The 17427-nt window shown below is 48.9% G+C and overlaps 1 protein-coding gene across 1 annotated transcript in view; it reads left to right on the forward strand.

Moving 5' to 3' along the window:
• The first annotated feature begins 8428 nt into the window (after nucleotides 1-8428).
• DNAH1 (dynein axonemal heavy chain 1) overlaps nucleotides 8429-17427 on the forward strand; it is a 68274-nt gene continuing 59275 nt past the window's right edge. Inside the window, exons 1-8 of the mRNA XM_058812670.1 lie at nucleotides 8429-8539; nucleotides 9094-9166; nucleotides 11635-11809; nucleotides 12296-12452; nucleotides 12970-13102; nucleotides 14043-14204; nucleotides 14727-14979; nucleotides 16831-16988. Coding sequence (XP_058668653.1) covers nucleotides 8429-8539; nucleotides 9094-9166; nucleotides 11635-11809; nucleotides 12296-12452; nucleotides 12970-13102; nucleotides 14043-14204; nucleotides 14727-14979; nucleotides 16831-16988 — 1222 coding nt within the window. The remainder of the gene's footprint in view (nucleotides 8540-9093; nucleotides 9167-11634; nucleotides 11810-12295; nucleotides 12453-12969; nucleotides 13103-14042; nucleotides 14205-14726; nucleotides 14980-16830; nucleotides 16989-17427) is intronic.

Consider the following 17427-nt stretch of genomic DNA (forward strand, 5'->3'; position numbering starts at 1 on the left):
CAGCAGCCCCATGGAGAACAAGAGCATTGCATTTGAGGCACTTCTGGCCAAATCAGCTGAGCCAATTGTGTGAAAATGGCTCCTGCAAGCTCCTCTGCCCACCACTGCTGAGCTCTCATCCCTGAGGCTTGTTTATCTTCTCCATCCCCACTGCTTCCTGCCTGCTCAGGCTTGGCCCTGGTGATCTTCACTGTCATCTTCCTCCTTCTGGACAGCCCCGTGCTTTTTGTGTGTCTTTCCTGGGGCAGTAACCTCTGCCTGCAAGTTCCCTGGGGAAGCCTTCTGGCTGAGTTAATGGTGTGATCCCCAATGTGAGAGAACACACAGTGAGGAGATGATGTACTGTGGCACAGTGGTGGAGGTGAAGGATAAACTTAGTTAACAAGAATGTCACTATCAGAGCCAAAGTCTCATTCGCTTTCTGAAGCAAGAACTGGCTGCAAAGTACAGAACTTGCAGCTACAAACTGTTCCCCGGTCCCAGCCTGACTGAATTCAAGGTAACAGCCTTGTGTCAAGAGAGCTGTTGAAAGCAGCAGGAATATAAAGAGAATCTGGCTCGATACCACCTCCTCAGAATCAACCTGCCCCTTCAGGAGAAGTGCTGAGGCAACAAGAAGCCAGACCTTGTCCTGGCTCTCCCTGCTCTGTGAGTTTCTCAGGGGTTTGTGTCTTGAGGACTTTCTGTCAAATGTACTTGTTAGCATTGTCAATATGTGGTGCTTTACTCCACATTAATGCTGTATCTTGTGTGTAGGAACACATGTAGGTGTGGAGACAGAGAATTCTAGGGCCTTATTCTCTAGTGGCCTTGTGCTTCAAGAATCATTTACACCTTCAGCAAAATGTGTGTGGGGTGGGGATGGAAACACTGCTAAATCTGATGGGGCCTGCCACCCACGGCAGGGGGTAGGTGCAAGTGATGGAACAAAACAACCAGCACATCATCTCCAAGGTCCACAAAAGTCAGGATTTTTGCTATTTTATTCTTCCTCCCATAACTAAGGGAAGGATGTTTGTAGAAGCGAGTTTTTGTGTGATATGGCGTTTTCTGAGCTATTGGATTTGGATAGATGCAGGAAAGCCAATTGAGTGAAAGTGCAGAGCAGGAAAAGTGGCTCCCACAGCTCAGACCATGTACAAGAAAAGCTGGGCTCTTCAGTCAGAAAACAGCCCCAGACACAGAATGATCCACTAGCATGTTTTACATATTTCATCTCACATCCTATCACTTACTGAAACTGGTTTGATTCTCATGTCTGGCAACTGTGTGAGAGCTCTCTCCCTCCCTGTGAGTCCAGGCTCTGCTAATCTTGGCTCATGCTTCCACTCCAGTGCTGTGACAGGAGACAGGGAGAACAGTGTACTCCTTGTCCCAGAACAGCCCTGCACTAATGAAAATACTGCTAAGTCACTGACCAGTGTGTTTCAGCAGGGACTCAGGAACCTCTTCTTGGAGAACTGTGTTCGTGGGAACTCAGCATCGAATCTGTGGCTTCAAAAGAGCCTATGGAAGAAAAGGAGCACTAAGAGGAACTGTCAGAAGAAAGACAACACTAAACCTTTTGTGCAGAGCCATCCAGGGACTGGATCTCAGCTCAGACTGATATGAGAAGGTGAAAGCACAGAGATGCTCAACTGTGCCAGCCATCACCACTGCCACTTGGAACCTGCCCTTTGCAAATGGGTAAGGAACACATTCCCCTGCCTGGTCTTCCTGGGCTAAAGGAGCACCCATAGAAGCGGGACACAGTGCCAGAACATCCTGCAGTAAGGCTCTGAGAACCAGAAAGGCCTTTTGAAGGCAGGTCAGGTGGCAGCACACGAATGGAGAGCAGGTGGCTCACACACCTGTCTGCTTTCTGTTCTGGCCTGCTGGGTTTGTGAAGGCCCAGCCAGTCAAATCAGTGGGGCTTCCACCTCCTGACTTGCTGAAGTATTTTGTGGTGAACTTTGAAAGCCTGGTCCAAAATGAAGCCCAGCTGACCACAGGAAGGGCAAGACCTGCTGTGAATCCCAGCCCACTGCAGGGGGGTGAAGCCAGCACAAAATGGATGCAGATTTTTCCATGCAAAGGGCAACGGGGCTCCACCATTGTTTCCTCTCAATCAGAGAAGCCATCTGGGATGTGACTCCAGGGAACTCCAGCAAGAGCTGTAATTATATCAAACATAATTGAGGCAAGCCAGCAGCGCTCCTTACTTAAGTAAAGCTATGAGGCCAGCAATATGACAGAGGACATACACCTGGGAGTTCCTCCAGCATCCGCTGCTTCCAGTGGGGTGGGAGCAGCTCAGCATGGAGAGCAAACCCCCTCAGAGATCTCCTTGCTGCATGGGGCTGATCCTGTGCCCACCCTGGCAGCAGCTGAGCATTGCTGTGAGCGAGCTTGATTATCTGGAGAAGCTTGTGCTTCTTGCCTGAGGCTCTGTCTGCCCCACCTTTCTCTGTCCAAACCTCACAGTGCAAATTTTTGGGTGGCACAAATGCCTCACCCCCTTGACTAGCAGGCCCTTTACCCCCGGCAGGTACCCAGGCAGGGAGAGGAATCAGTGCTCTTGGCCTCCCATGGCATGACCCCCATCCTGTGCCTCTTTGCCTAATTCTCTGCCCAGTGGGCATCCCTTGGGCCAGCCTGCCAGCTGTGATGTCCTGCTCCTCTGGCCCTGTTTTCTAGGACTTGCACCTCTCCCAGGGGCACAGCTGGGAAGGAGCAGGATTCACTGTCAGCCTGGACTGGACTAGCAGGCATTTGGGGTCTCAAAGGAGCTACAAAGCAGCCCCTGCTCACCCGCCTGCCACAGCTCTCCTCCTGCAGGAGCCTCCACTCCTGTTTCATCCTTCCCTCCTCCTCCTCTGCCCTTTTTACTCCTTCACAGTAGATCTCTTATGGCTTGGGTTTTTTTTTTTTCTCTTTAAATCTTTTCCTCTCTGCTTTTCCACCTCCTTCCTCTCCCCCAAAATAATCCAAACCTGTTCCTCCTCACTCCCCCGCAGGGCTGGCACTGCTTGTCCCTTCCCCACCATTCCCTCCGTGGGGGACCAGCTTGTCAGGGCCTGTTCAACAGGACTCAGTGCCACTTTTCCCTCTCTAGGGATGACATATTCTCCAGGCCCAGCAGTCCCCCATCCCCACCCAAGGCTTCCATGGGCACACAGGGTTCATTTAGTCTAGCCAAGGTGCAGCTCTACATCAGCACCCCGCCTGCCTCCACTCATTCTGGGGATGGGACAGAGGAAGGATCCGCTGGACCTTCCTGGTCAGCGACCGGCAGGGTTGGCAGCCAGCTGGTGCGGGAGGTGGCACTGGGACAGCAGTCATGGCGAATGGGGCTGTCCCCAGGGCATTCGGTGGCTACTTGCCGGGATGCCGAGCACCCTGGGGCTGGCAGCCACGGGTTGCTGGTGGCTCGGTGGCACTGCTCCACAGCCGTACCCTCTGCTGGCAGCTCCGCGTTGGCCCTAGTGCAGTGACTCAGTGGTGACCCTGAAGCGGCACCGGCGACTCCGTGGTGTCGCCGTGGTGGCAATTCAGGGACGCCAGCGGCAACTCCGTAGCGGTGACTCTTAGTTTGCTACAGGGGCTCTGCGATGTCCGTGCGGCGGCAGCTGAAGTGGCACCGGGAGCTTTGCTGTGTCCCTGCGGTGGCTCTGGTGTGGCAGCTGCAACTCGGGGTAGACCCCGCTTCCCCAGGAGAGCGCTCTCCCCCCCCCGGGTCGGCCGTGGTGCGGCCCGCGGCTCGGGCCCGCGCTGCCCCGCGCCGCCTCCGGACCAGCCCAACGGCCCGCGCGGGGGGAGCGGCTGTCTCGGGCCGGAGCCTTCTGCCCTCCCCTGCTCCCGTGGCAACGCCTGCGGCGTCGGGGCGGACTCGGGCCGGTCGGAGCGCACTCGGGCCGGTCGGGGCGGACTCGGTCGGGGCGGACTTGGGTCGGTCGGTGCGTACCGCCCGCAAGCAGAGCCGGGCAGGGTCCCACCGGCCCCCGGAGCAGGGGGCTGCAGGCTCCGAGGAGGGACTCGGGGGCCGGGCCGGGAGGGCGGACGGACGGGCGCGCAAGTGTGAATCATGAGGGAGTTCCCCGTGCATTCAGCACCTGGGAGCGGCGGGCAGGCCGGGTTCCCCGGAGCCCTGGGAGCGGTTGGTGCCCGGGGTGGGCTCCGGGAGCAGCTCTGGCGCTGCCCCGTCCCCACACGCCGCACGTTAACAGCCCCCGGGCTGCTCCTCCCGCACGCGTGGGCTCTCAGCAGTGAAACCTACAGCAGCGTTTGTTTCACCCGCGCTGTGCCTGGTCAGCGACACAAACCACGTTGTGCCTGGTCAGTGACACAAACCGTGCTGGAGTGACGGTGTAAATGCCTGGCGGGCTGTCCTGCGGCCCCGCGGTGGCTGAGGGCCCAGGCCGTGCCCTGAGCCCCGGGTAACGAGCGGCACCGGCCGGAGCCGCCCGCGCCGCTCCCCCCGGGCCCGGTGTGCTTGCCCGGTGCTTCCCCGCGGAGAAAAGAATGCGTTTAAAAACCCAGAGGAAAATCAATTTTAAAACTCTGCAAATTGTTGGAGGGAATGGGCTGCTATAAAACTCGAAATTACTTTCAACTCTCGTTTTAGAGTAGAAGGGTTTTGAAGTGTGGGATGATGTTTAAAGCGGTTTGTTGAGAGCACATCACCTTGTCTGAGCTTATATTGTAGGGCTTAAATTATAGGAAGAGGAAATTTCTGCATGTTGGTGTCCAGATGGTCTAGTAGCTGGGATTCTGGCTATGCACAGATAAATAGATTTTAGATAAATACTAGATTTCAATCTGTGGTTTTGCTTAGGGGTTAGATGATATTTAAAGTACTATTCTCTAGTTCTGTTGCAATTTTTAGCCATTTTAAACCTTATTTGAAATAAAAGAGTCCCATTTTGTCAAAGCTTTGGATCAAAGAATTGAAGTAGAGGCAACAGATCAAAAAGCTCATACCAGACGTTGAGCAAGACATGTGGGAGTTTGACTCTTGGATGTGTAAAGCCTGGATTTACCGAGAAATTGTAATTATAGTTTTGCCACAATGACACACAGACGCTGTAACTAATGTTGTGTCAGCAGTGCCATAAGAATATGCTCTCACTTTGAATAGTTCAATTTAGCATAATACCTCGTACCTGGTATATCTAGGAAACATGCTTTTTAGGTGTGAGGGAGCATGACTAAACTAGTGCAGAGATAGGTGTCTCAGCAGTCAGGAAAAGATTTTATAGCTAAAGATGGGACAGCTTGGTGCCAGCCTGATGTTTGCCAGCAAAGAGCAGGGAGATGCTCCCAGGTGTGCAAGGGGTAGAGAAGGGTTACTGAGGAGGGCAGAGAAACTGCTTTCAGGAAGAAAAGATGAACTGGATTCCTATTTTCTCCACCTTTGTGCCCCTCCTTGTCAAAGGAGAGCCTCAGTCCTGAGGAAAGTGCTCCAAGTAGGGAAGGACTGAAGGCTGTGAATGTGGCAGGTGTCCAGCCTCTTGCCCCCAGCTGGACTGTGAGGGGGCACTGGGCAGTTTCACTGCTCTTCTTCAGGTTCCCTCAGACAACCAGGGAATCCTTGAGCACAAACTGTGTGGTACCAGCAGCAATTGCTGGCTGAAAGCTTGAACTGCCATGGTGTGCTCGCTGCAGGATGGAAGGTGTTGTCACCCTGGCAATCCATGCCAAGCTCTGCTGGCCTGGGATGTCACCTCTGGATGGAGGGAGGGGAGGACAGCCCTAGGTCTGCATGCTGCCTATTCTCTCAAGGCAGTTGGTGTTGGAAGCTTGGAAAAAGGGAACTGCTCTGCAGTAAACTTCTTGGCTCAGCAGTTAGGCTGAGTAAAAGAGAGGGGGTCTCTTCTCATCACTGAAACCAGCGTGGAGACCATTCCTGAGAGGTGCATGGGACCAGCCAAACCTGAAGTTAGCTCCCCTCCATACTCTGGGAACCTCCTTGTTGGAAAACCCAGACACATCCCAGCAGCTGGGGTGGCAGGAGAGTAGGAGTCCCTTTGTGCTTAGCAGTTCTCCCATATCCACATCAGCTTTAGTGCTCTCAGACAAGCTGTTTTAATGATTTCTTTGGGGAGTTGCTGGGAGAACTTTGGATGCCTTGTTTTGTTCTTTATTTTAGGTGGTGTGTGTCAGGTTTTTTTGCAATTGCAAACACAGGGACCTTCCCTCTGGGCAGCTGGGAAAGCATGATGGATGTTTCTGATCTGGACACTGGGTAGGGGTTTGTTTTATTTTGACATAAGCTCTCAGGATGGACTTTGCAGAGGTGTGAGTGAGCACACAGTGAGCAAAGTAGAAAGAATTAGGCTTGCTGTGGGCTGTGTTGGTACACTCTTCCCCAGTCATGGAAACTTGTCCATCATGGGCAGCAGCCACCTTATTTTGATTCTAGGCAGAGATTGCCAGTCCTGCTAAATTGGGAATGGGTTCAGTCCCTCACCCCTACTAAAGGTTCATATGAACGTTGTGTCCTGGAGCTGGCTGCTTTAATTGGGTGGTTATAGGGTTCTGGTGGCAGGAGGCACAAGTCCAGCGAGCCCTGTTGGCAGGCTGGCCCTGCTGCCAAGGACAGAGAGGATGCTCAGGTGACACATCAGGAGAGGCCCTGCAGGGCTGTTCCGCCTCGCTGCTGTTCTCCCAGCCAGTGCAGCAGGCACCAAAGAGTCCAGCAGTGATTCATCAGGAATCCTTGGATCTTGGCTGATTCCAATCAGTCCTGCTGGGCTGCTAAAATAGATATGGCCAGAGCATAAAATAGCTAATAAAAACAAAATCCTCCATGGAAAATTCATTCTTCAGGGTGTGAGGTTCTAGTTGCCATGCCAAAGCACAGCTGAGAGGAGAGAGATTGGAGATTTTCTAGCTTGAAGGAGGGGAGGGGGTATTATTGATCTCATCTCCCAGGTCTTTCCAATCTGTTCGTTTACTCCATTTCACTTAAAAGATTCGCATCATGGTAACCTTGATTTATTATCTGATTTCTTTTTTTGATTCAACCTCTCAAAATTGTGCACTGGCTTGAACCTGCAGTAATAAACCATCACAGTTATTCCCTCTTATCTCCGGCATGCATGTAATGCTTTCGGTGCTGTACCCGGTTCATTCTCACAGGCAGGCAGCAAGGTGAAATTCTGAAAAGATTGCCCTCTCTCATCAGGAGTATAGGGCAAGCAGAGTTTTCACTCCATTCAAGAGCAGAGCAGAGAGGGCATGGCAGGAAGGGATCTGCTGGCATTTTCTGCGGGTCAGGATGGGGCTCCAGACAAGTACTGTGCCAGCTGTGGCCTTCAAGACCAGGCAAGGTCATTCCAGAACTTAGCTGTGGAGAGCTGGAGGACTCCTGCTGCAGAGCCTTGGCTACTAAGAAGGGTCCTAGCAAGGGTGCAGGAGACAAACCACTAGTCAGGTAGGGCTGGGTGAGGAGGCTGGGTCCAACCCTGAGCAGGAATTGATCAGTAAGCTGTATTGGCCTGGAGTACCTTTGAGACACGCCATGGAAAGCTTTGACTCATAATTTATAGGAATAAGCTACACAGGTATGTGTACACCATTATATCAGTGCATGCATGTGCAGGCTGGAGGGGTTTGTGTCACTTTAGCTGTTCTAATTAGTTACAATAGCCATCTCTGTGTTTAGACAAGCCTAAAACCAAGGGTTGCATTGTCCTCCTGCCAGAAGTCTGAGAGCTGTTCTTAATTGGTATCTCTGAGTGCACAAAGCTTTTATAAAATAAAGCTGTACAGCTGTGATATTTGCCTGGACTTGAGTCTCCCAAGGTGGAAGAGCAGAAATTATTTGTGAGCTGAGCAAAAATATCCCCTGCAGGAGAAGAAAGAGGGGAGCTTCTGGCAATATTTTAATATGTGTTGGGTGATGCTTAAACATCTGTCATGAATTATTTAAATGAAAGAGGCAGACTTACACCTGGGAGTAGCTGTGTTGGTATCCTAGGCTGTAGCCTGCTCCCACTGGAGTCAAGTGTGACTAGGTTTTTAAGGGATTTGGGTGCAGCAAGAGTAGTACTTCTCTTGTAGTCCCAGTTTAGTCAGATTCTCCTGGCAGCCTTTTGAACGCTGTCACAGATCCGGGAAGCCCCTGCTGCTTAAGGAAAGCAGCTTTTCTTGTGTGTGCTGCTGGTTTTCCCACTCCAAACCCCATCTGGAATAATAAAGTGATCTGTTTCTCCAGGGTTAGTGAGCCATAGAGGCAGCCACATGAGTCTGATGGCCCCCAGGTCGTGAATGGTGTGGAATCAGGGGATGGAACCTTCCGTGTTACCCACTCATTGCAGCAAGTCAAGGATGTCCAGCACTGTGGGAGGGTGTGGAGGAGTGCCAAAGATACACTGTGTGCCAGGCTCAATGTCTTTCCACTCACAGGAAGCCCAGGGTTACGTCACAGCGTTGTTGTCCTGAGAAGATGGACAAAGCAAGGAAGGAATTGAGGGATTTTCTGAATAGGAGCCAACCTAGCACCAGCAGTGGGGCTTCTGCTGATGTCCCTACTCCAGGACCCTCCACTAGCTCGGGGGTAAGTGCAAAGAGCAGTTCTTTCTCCAGCAGTGTCCTGAAAGGAAAAGCCTGATGGTAGAGCTGGTGTGGACACATACAGGCTTCACCCCAGGTCCCAGCCCTTCCTTTGCTCCAAGGCCTTTGTGCAAGACCTTGATCTTTACAAAGTGAAGCCATGAGGCTCATCCTGGTCAGAGCTGTGCTGCCTTCCTCTGTAACCAGTGACAGCACTGTCACGATTGCCTGGTTTGGGATGGCAGTATGGCAGGGCAGGCTGTGGTTGTGGTGATATATGGCAGTAAAACCCTAATGACTGGCTGCCTAATCTGCCCCCAGCCAACATCCTAAGCTGACATCAGGCCACATGCTGCTGGGAGATCCCCTGCCCCTGTGCATTGGGCTGAACTTTTCAGGTATTTGTGTCTCTGAGCCTTTTCTGACCATTACTCACAGTCTCAGTTGTCCCTAAAGTCTGGTAAAGTCAGTCTTATAGAGACATTTTATTTCTGTACCTCTATGATCCCCACTCACACTATGCCACAACTGTGCTCTGACACTTCCCTTACATTCCAGGGTGCCTCTGGTGGCCCCCACACGTCCCAGTCTTTGGTGAACCAGGCAGAGCAGGAGCAGCACACCCCTAAAGGTAAATGCACTGAGAGGGAGTGAGGTGGGGCAGGAAACTGGGCCATAACTGTTCAGGTTGCCTATAGTGGGCATGCTGGGAATTAGGCTGCTGCCTCTGGGTTCCTGCTCTGCTTTCATTTTCAGTGCTCAGGAATGGTGCTGAGCTGCTTGAATATCCCATGAAAAGTGAATTTCATTTAGAGGTGAAGCAAAGTGATCTGAGTGGGTGATAAAACCCTGCTTCCTTTTCTCCTGGATAGATCAACTTCCCCCAGAGTTCAGGGTGGACTGTGCTGGTGCCTGTGGGAGTTCTGGTCCTGCTGCCAGGAGAACACTGAATTTGCATGTGTTCTTACTGTGCATGGAGCCAGCAGTGTCCCTTTCCTGTGAAAATCATGGAGTATTCTGAGTTAGAAGGGACCCACAAGGATCATCAAGTTAAACTGCTGGCCCAACACATGACAACACCAAAAATGGGACCTGCCTGTGAAAGCTGTATTTGGGATTTAGATATAGCCAAAATCATGGCCTTCCCTCATTTATTTATTCTGCACCCAGCTGCACCCCAGAGCAGATTGTTCTCCCTAGATGCAAGGGCTCTGTGTGTACAGAGCTGCTGGTGCCACCTGCTTACAAAAACTTGTGTCATGGATGCTCAAATATAGGAACAGAGAATGGTTGAAAGTTTGCCAGCACTCTCCTGGCCCCTAGAGCACTCCTGGGGATATGGATCATAGACTGGCAGTGGGTGGGAAGAAAGTGTGTGTGAGAGGATTTTAGAGAAAGATGGGAGCTGTATATACCACCCTCCTGTGCTTAGATGTGACATTTATTTTCATGAGTGAGGACAAATGACTGCTTCCTCAAGTGAATCTTGACAAGCTAGACTCATCTTTAACAAGTGGAGACAGAACTATTTATGATCTGCTGCTTCTTCAAGGGGGAAGAAGCCATCAGGTTGGAAATGTAAATGCAAATGAAACACTAAGTATTGACATAAATAGTTGATAGTGCACAAAGTGCCATAATGGATGGTGCCAGGATTTGGCAACAATAAAGTGACTAAATTGGAACAGCTGTGCTCCTTGACAACAAATACAAATCAGGGCCATTCTGTAAAGACCCCGGGCAAGAGATGTACACGAGGCTAAAGAGCTGCATTTTAGGGATTCCTCAAAATTACTTTATGGACCATGCAAGTGTTTAAGAGCACATTCATGCCAGGCTAGCTGCCCTTCCTGAGGGAGGGAAGTAGAGAGAGAGGAGCCCGTTAGTGGCTGTTTCCTTTAGTCTCTAAGCAGATAACGTACAGCTCCAAGGGTTGAGCCAGGGGGCATTTTAGAAGGACAAGGGAATGACCTCTTAGAGGACCCTTCCTGTACCTAACCGTCCTGAAACATGTCTGGCTTTGGCATTATTGGCTGCTCTGCACAATTGCTTTGAAATCAAGGGTCACATCCATGACTCCAGAAGCACATGCAACACAGTGAACAATTGGGTTCAAAGCCTGACATTCAAAATACCCAATTCCAAACCAGAACCTTGGGTTTCTCCTTGATAGAGTGTGAAAGTTCATCAAAGGAAAATCTCTCTCACTCCACTAAAATCTATTTTTAGTTCAATGCTTAGCTCTGTCTAGGGAATAGTGCTTTTTAAAGCTTGCATGCAATTACTTAATTTAGGTTAAGCTTCAAATTCCCAGTTTGCTGCTGTTCTATTATTTGCAACTTGTTTAGCAATATAAACAGTTTGGTTTATTTATGGGGTAAATGACATGGTTTAATTTCTGCCAGTTCTTGGAAACGTATACTTTTTTCTTAGTCCAAATTTCTGTTGAAAATGTTTGGCCAAATGGTGAGATTGTTGGCTGTTTAACTCAATTTTTTCTCACACCATTGCTGATGTGAGTGGGTGGTTTGATTGAGCAAAAGCTGAGAAGAGAGAGGTTTGTCCCAAGGTGTGAATAGGCACTTCAGGAGACAAAGATGACCTGTGCAGCTTCTTTTCCCCCATAATATTCATAAACCCTGTATCACTACCTTGACCAAGCTCCTCTCAGCTAGGACTGACTCTTGGTCTCAGGGCCCCCCAGAGAGGCAGGGGGATCCTTTCTGAGGGTGATGGAAGCTGTGCATTAGAGACAGTAATTGCCCACGGTTATGTAGAGAGTCTGCAGCAAAGCTGGGAACAAACAGAGCTCCTTCGAGCCAGGTCAGTGCCTTGAATCCCAGAAATCTGCATGACAGTAATTCTCAGTGGAGTTTTCTTCTATACTATTATTTTGATACTGGAAAACCATAATCACATATTGTAGCAGGAAAAAAAAGGTCTTTCTGTTTCTAATTTGATGTCTGCTTGATTTCTCTTACAAATCTAGTGAAGTGACTTCTACAGACAACCCAGTACACAGCAGAGTTCTCCTTTGTGTGTGAATGTAAAGCAAAGTGATACCTGGTGGTTTCAGATGTGTTTCTCTTTGTTTCTTAGTCACAAAATTCAAGGTGCCTGCAAGCTTTAAAAGCCTCATGGAGGATCAAATGGTTGGACCATCCACTGAGATCCTTGCTGAGTCAGATTTCCCTGAACAATCATTTAAGCCCAAAGTGCAGATGCCTTTCAAACGTGTTCCAGGGCAAAACCCTAGGAAGGTTGAAGTAGAGAGGTAAGTAAACAGAAAGTGGCTAGAGGCATCACTGTGGAACAGACACAGCAGATTAGGGTGTTCACTTTTGCTTTTGAGGCATAACATGTCAAAAATCCTTGAGAAAACCTTTTCCTGTAAGGCAGTAGTCTCCAAAGTGGGATGTGCATGAATTGCAGAGGGTGCAGAAGACAATTCACTGGGATGTGGGAAGAAAACATTGTTTATGTCATCTTTTTGTCATTCTTTTTTAATTTCTGGTTTTGTGTATGCTCTATAATGTATTAGTACTGTAGTACAGTATATAATTTATAGATTGGAGTACCTGATCTTTCTAGGCCACTTCCACTGAATTATTTTTTGCTATAAATGAAGAAATATACATGGATGCAATGTGTACCAAAAATGTTTTTACCAATAGGGGTGCACAGTGAAAAACTGGAGTTGTAGGCATGGGAATGCTTGTAGGCACATTAAGTGGTTATTTCCTCTTCTGATGTTATCCAGGAGGAGACGGCTGTATCTCACCTTTGACATTGCTGAGCTCCTGGCCAGCAAGGGGATAGACTCCAATCAGCTGATGCCAAGGCACTATGACCCTGACAGTATGCTACCTATTGAGGAGACAAAAGATTCTGTGTTTCCCATCTACCTCCCATTACAGGTAAGAGAGCACGTGAGTACTTGTGGTCTGTCTCATTGCTTATATCACAGGAGATTTCTGAGGACACTTAGCCAGTATTGACACAACAAGCAACAAAGCAAGGAAATGCTTTGGAGCTGGCTTGGGCACTGAAGGGTCTCTACAAAATGCTGAGCATCTTCTGCAGGGTGCCCACAACTTCTATCAAAACTAATAGTGCTCCTCACTGGCTTTTGTGTGTCCAAAGGAAAGGTATCTCCTGTTTCCTTCTGAGTGCAGGAGTCAGCAGTATTGCTGCAGGAAACCTCTCCAAATGTTGGTTTGTTCTCCCTAGGAAAGGGCTGGAGATACAAATACTGCTGCTTGGGAGAAAATTGTCAGCCAAATATCAGCACAGGTTTTGCACCTAGACTGATTTCCATATTTTGTAGCCTATTTAGGAACTGCATGTTAATGTTTTCCTCTCATGAAATTTTTTATTGGGTGTTTTCTTGTTTCTGGAGTAAATCCTAATTTCCCTCATGTCCTTGCTTTTTAGGTATTTGACAATGATGAATTTGACTGTCGAACTCCAGAAGAGTGGATGTCACTGGGGCTGGAGCCAGGATCTTCTGATAGAAAGCCAGTGCCTGGAAAAGCACTTTTACCTACAGATGATGTACTTGGACATGGTAAAACTTGAATCAGTTCCTGCTCAAGCAGGGCAGCACTAATGGTTACAGACCTTTTCAGCAGAAGAGAACATGTAGATTCTGATGAGTGTAGCTCTGAAAAGCTGTATCTCATTTTGGCCAGGATCAGGCAGTCAGTGCCAGAGACCAGGATCTCACTGACTGCCAGTCCTGCCCTGGACCATTTCCACTTTGTTAAAGTTGCCTTTGCCTTTTGGTTTTCTGTCAGCACAGACAGAATTTCTCTTTATTGGTGCTTCATGGAGTTAGGGTGTTCTAACTCCTAGGGCACAATATGTTCTGCCTGGATTTCTCTGCAAGTGCAGGATCAGAAGACTACAGTGAACATACAAGTTGTAAACCTGGGCCAACTTAAGTGATGTGGACATTGTTTTCCAATCATTTGGAGCCTTCTCATTGAGAAGGCATTACTAGGTACAGTTGTACTGATGCCCAGCTGCGGCTGCAGCTCACTTTAACACATCTGCAGTAGGTTTAAAGCCTGGGAGCTGGCATCTGCAGCTCTGGAGCAGCCTCCAGAGGCTTGGCTGTCTGCAAAACTGAACCATAAAACATAAGCTCTGTGTATCCTTGGGCAGCCAGCACGTGATGGCTGAGTTCTGCCTGCAGCTGTCTTGGGGAATACCACACCTGATCACTCCGCAGGTTGAATGGACAGCAATATTCTGCCCTGACCTCCAGTATCCATACTGATATCAATATAAATAGATATCTGTCTGGTGTGTGCAAAACGTTGAAAAGTCTAACCTGTAAAACCTAAGTTCATTATTTAATTGGTCACACAGAAGCTCTGTGAGATTGACTGATATTCAAAAAGCAAATGGATTTGACTGTGGCATCACCACTTGGATCAGGAAAGTCCATTTGCTGGGACTCCAGGAGAACACACTAACCCTGTTTTAATCCTTGACTCTCTCAGACGACCCCAAAAGCCAGGAGTTGATCTACAAGTGGATTGATGTTGGTGTTCTGGATTATGACAAGGAGACAGATCTCTACTTGGTCCATAAAACAGATGAGAAAGGTCTGGTGCGTGATGAAGAAGGGAGACCCATCATCAATGGAGGAAGAACTCCAGAAGGTGTGTTTCAAATGAGGTCTTTTGGGACCTGTCATATAGTCTGAGAGCCAGTTTATTACCCATGCTTGTCCTAGCTGGACATGGGAAGGACACCAAGAAGTCATTTAATCCCTTTAACTGTTATTTCTGTTGATATGTGTCTGTTAAACTTATCTGAAAAAACCTCCAGGGGAGAGAACTCCACATCTTAATTTGATCCCGTTTGAGGTTTTCCCTTTGTAGACACCTTTCTTTTTATTCCTTCTCCCCATCCTTCCTGCCTTCAAGAAAAGTAAAATGTTGGGCTTTCTGGGTCAATGCCATTTTGAAAGGGAATGTGGACAGATTAAAATGAAGTACCCTTCTCCTGAAAGGTTTAGAGATGCTCCTTATCTCTTGCTGTCCTCTGCTTTGGTCCCTCATTTTGATCTCCCGCAAGCAGCCCAATTATCCTGTCTATCAAAAAGCTGCTGTCAGCACTGCGAGCCATTCTGAGTTTTGTTGTCCCTGCAGCCTCTGGCAAGCTGTACTTTGATTTCCCAGGAAGAGCTCCACTTCTGCCATGTCAGTACTGGGTGCCTCGGGTGTGCCTGCAGTTCCTGGCCGAGGACCCGCAGGTGTTTGCGGAGCGCGTGGCCTGCGCCGACAGCCTGCGCAAGAGGACGCAGGGGCTGCTCATGTACCACCTGTACGTGGACTGCATGCCCACAGAGGGGCTGGACACCATCAACGAGAAAAGCCTGCAGAGGGTGAAGCACTTGGCTGTGCAGACTCCCAAAATGAAGGATGAGAAGAGGTAAAGTTTTGGGGTTTTGTGGTTGAGATGACTTCTGAGGTATTAGAAAGTTTCTCCCAGCCCCACGACTGAAGAAGTCGAGATTCATTGGTTCTGCTTTTCAAGGTTGTTTATTTTTTCTTATTTATTGCATTCTTTCTCTGACCTGCTGAGATTTGTCCAGCAGGTCAGGTTGTGGCACAGCCTCCACCCTTGGGGTGGTGTTAACTTTTTATACTAAGAACTATGTGTACTTTATTTACAATAATTTTTCAATACCTATCACCTATGTTAGACAGTGTGTTTCTACTCTAAACCAATCAAAAAGTGTCACCATCTTAGCAGAAGATGGAGGACAAGAAGGAGAAGGACAGGACACGCCTAGATTCTTCCATCTTGCTTCTTAAACCCCCATTCTAAAACCCCAAAATTCTACTTTTTCACTCTGTGACAAATTAACTTTTATTCCACTCAAACTCTTGTGGCTTGTAAATCCTCACACAAAGTTGGTAATTGTTTCCACGGTCTAAAATCAAAGGCACAGGTCTTTTTGACTCCATGCCAAGGTCTCTGAGCTCCTTGCCAGGGCCTCGAGTCACCCAGGGCAGCCAGAGGAATGTCCTGGGTCCCAACAGTAAAGCATCCTGTACTTGTCTGGGGGCTCAGCCTTCCATCCATAAACATTGTGGGACTTCATAGGGCTGCAAAACAAGTGTAAGTGGAGGCAGGTCTTGAGCAGCCAACTCACAGACCATGGGTCTCACCTGCCTTCCATTCTGTGAACAAGCACTCCATACAGTTGCCCAGAGTGGCATCAGAAGGAGGCAGATGGCAGCCCCAGGGACATGTGTACAGGTGGGCTGTCAGTGTTCCCAGCTGAAGTAGTTTCCATATGCAAGCCCACCAAGCCATGCTTACACCTGCAGTTAAGTGGCCTTCAACAGCAAGAAGGTTGACAAAAAATGGCATGGCTGACCTTGCTGTCCTCCCTGTGCTTTTGAGGAACAGATCAGTCATTGCTGTACTGATCTGCAGACCACCCGTTGTCTCCAGAGACCTGGCTGTTGTCTGCTGGTGACCCTTCTACCTATTAACAGCTGCTAAAACAAATCAAAATAAGATCTGCACAGGGGAAGGCAAACAGAACAGGAGATCTCCACCTGAATATAATGGAGTATCTCTTTGTGATGCAGTTCATATTGGGGAGGCATTTTAATGTCCCTGGCCTGATGAATCATGAGCCACTGATGGTGTTGCTGGGAATCAGCCGTGACTGATTGCCTTGCTCAGAAATAGGAAGGTGTGAGGAGCTGCATGGTCTGCCAGCCTGAACTGGAAAGTAGGAGAGTAATTAGTCTCTGTGAGCAGAACTACAGGGATAAAGAAAAGTACTCTGTCTCCTCGAGGTAAAGGATGATGATTTCCTAAGGCAAATGGAGCAGGGTTTCAGCACTTATGTGAGTGTTCTGGCTGAGGAAATGGACAACAGGAGGCAAATGGGAGGCCAGCTTGGATAGCCCACTTTTCCAGAACTGCCAGCTACTTTCTTTAGTTGGTGGTTATTTCTCCTTCCCTCTGTAATGCTTCTACCCAGTGGAGATGTTGCTTTGGACTGAAAAGACACTTAGAGAGGCAACAGTCCTAGCCCTCAGTCCCTGCTTGCCTCTATCATTAAAAGCCCAGCTGATACCTTTGCTGGCTGCTTCATTGTCTGCACAATTCTCCTGATGTGTTGAGTGGTAGGTGGGCTTCTGGGTTAGCACATTTGGGAGGGAGGGAGGGAGGGAGGGAGGGGTGGAGTTTGCAGTGAAGCTACAGACATACACATGCTGAAATGCTGTGGGTTCTCAGTGTTTCTGTGTCTTGTAACAGCATGTTAGACCAAATAAGCACCCTGGAGAAAGAAGTGAAATTAGACTATAAACACACCATGAACATGATCAGCTTTGACAGAGTTGTCGCTTCCAAACCCGAGATGTTTTCTTTTGTTACCCTTCCAGACAAAGAGCAGAAGGAAGCACCAGAGAAAGGTAGGGGACACAGTGAAACAGTTTGCTTTCTTGTCTTTGATAGGATTCATGGTTTACTGTAGGAACTCTCGGGTTCATGGTAATAATTAGAGCTCACAAGGGGCAGCAACAGGAGATTATGTGAGACTTTTGAGTGTGTCTCCTCTTTTTTAGGGTATATTTCCATGCTCATATTACCTCAGTATAATTAGAACTCATCAGCTAAGCTGCAGTAGTTCTGCAAGTGTACCCTTAATGGCACCAAATGTTTGGCAGTGTGATTGGCTTACCACTGTGCTAGGGCTGACTGCCTTGCCTTTGCTGTGCCCAGCTGGGAAGTGCCTCAGGTGGGGAAGAGGGCTCAGGCTCCTTCAGAGCCCCAAACAGGAGGAAAATGGCCCCACTAAAAGATGGGAGGGGGAGGGGAGCACATTTTGTGCACTTCAATCTTCCAAAAGCA

Source organism: Ammospiza caudacuta, chromosome 12 (assembly GCF_027887145.1).
Source record: "Ammospiza caudacuta isolate bAmmCau1 chromosome 12, bAmmCau1.pri, whole genome shotgun sequence".
NCBI lineage: Eukaryota > Metazoa > Chordata > Aves > Passeriformes > Passerellidae > Ammospiza > Ammospiza caudacuta.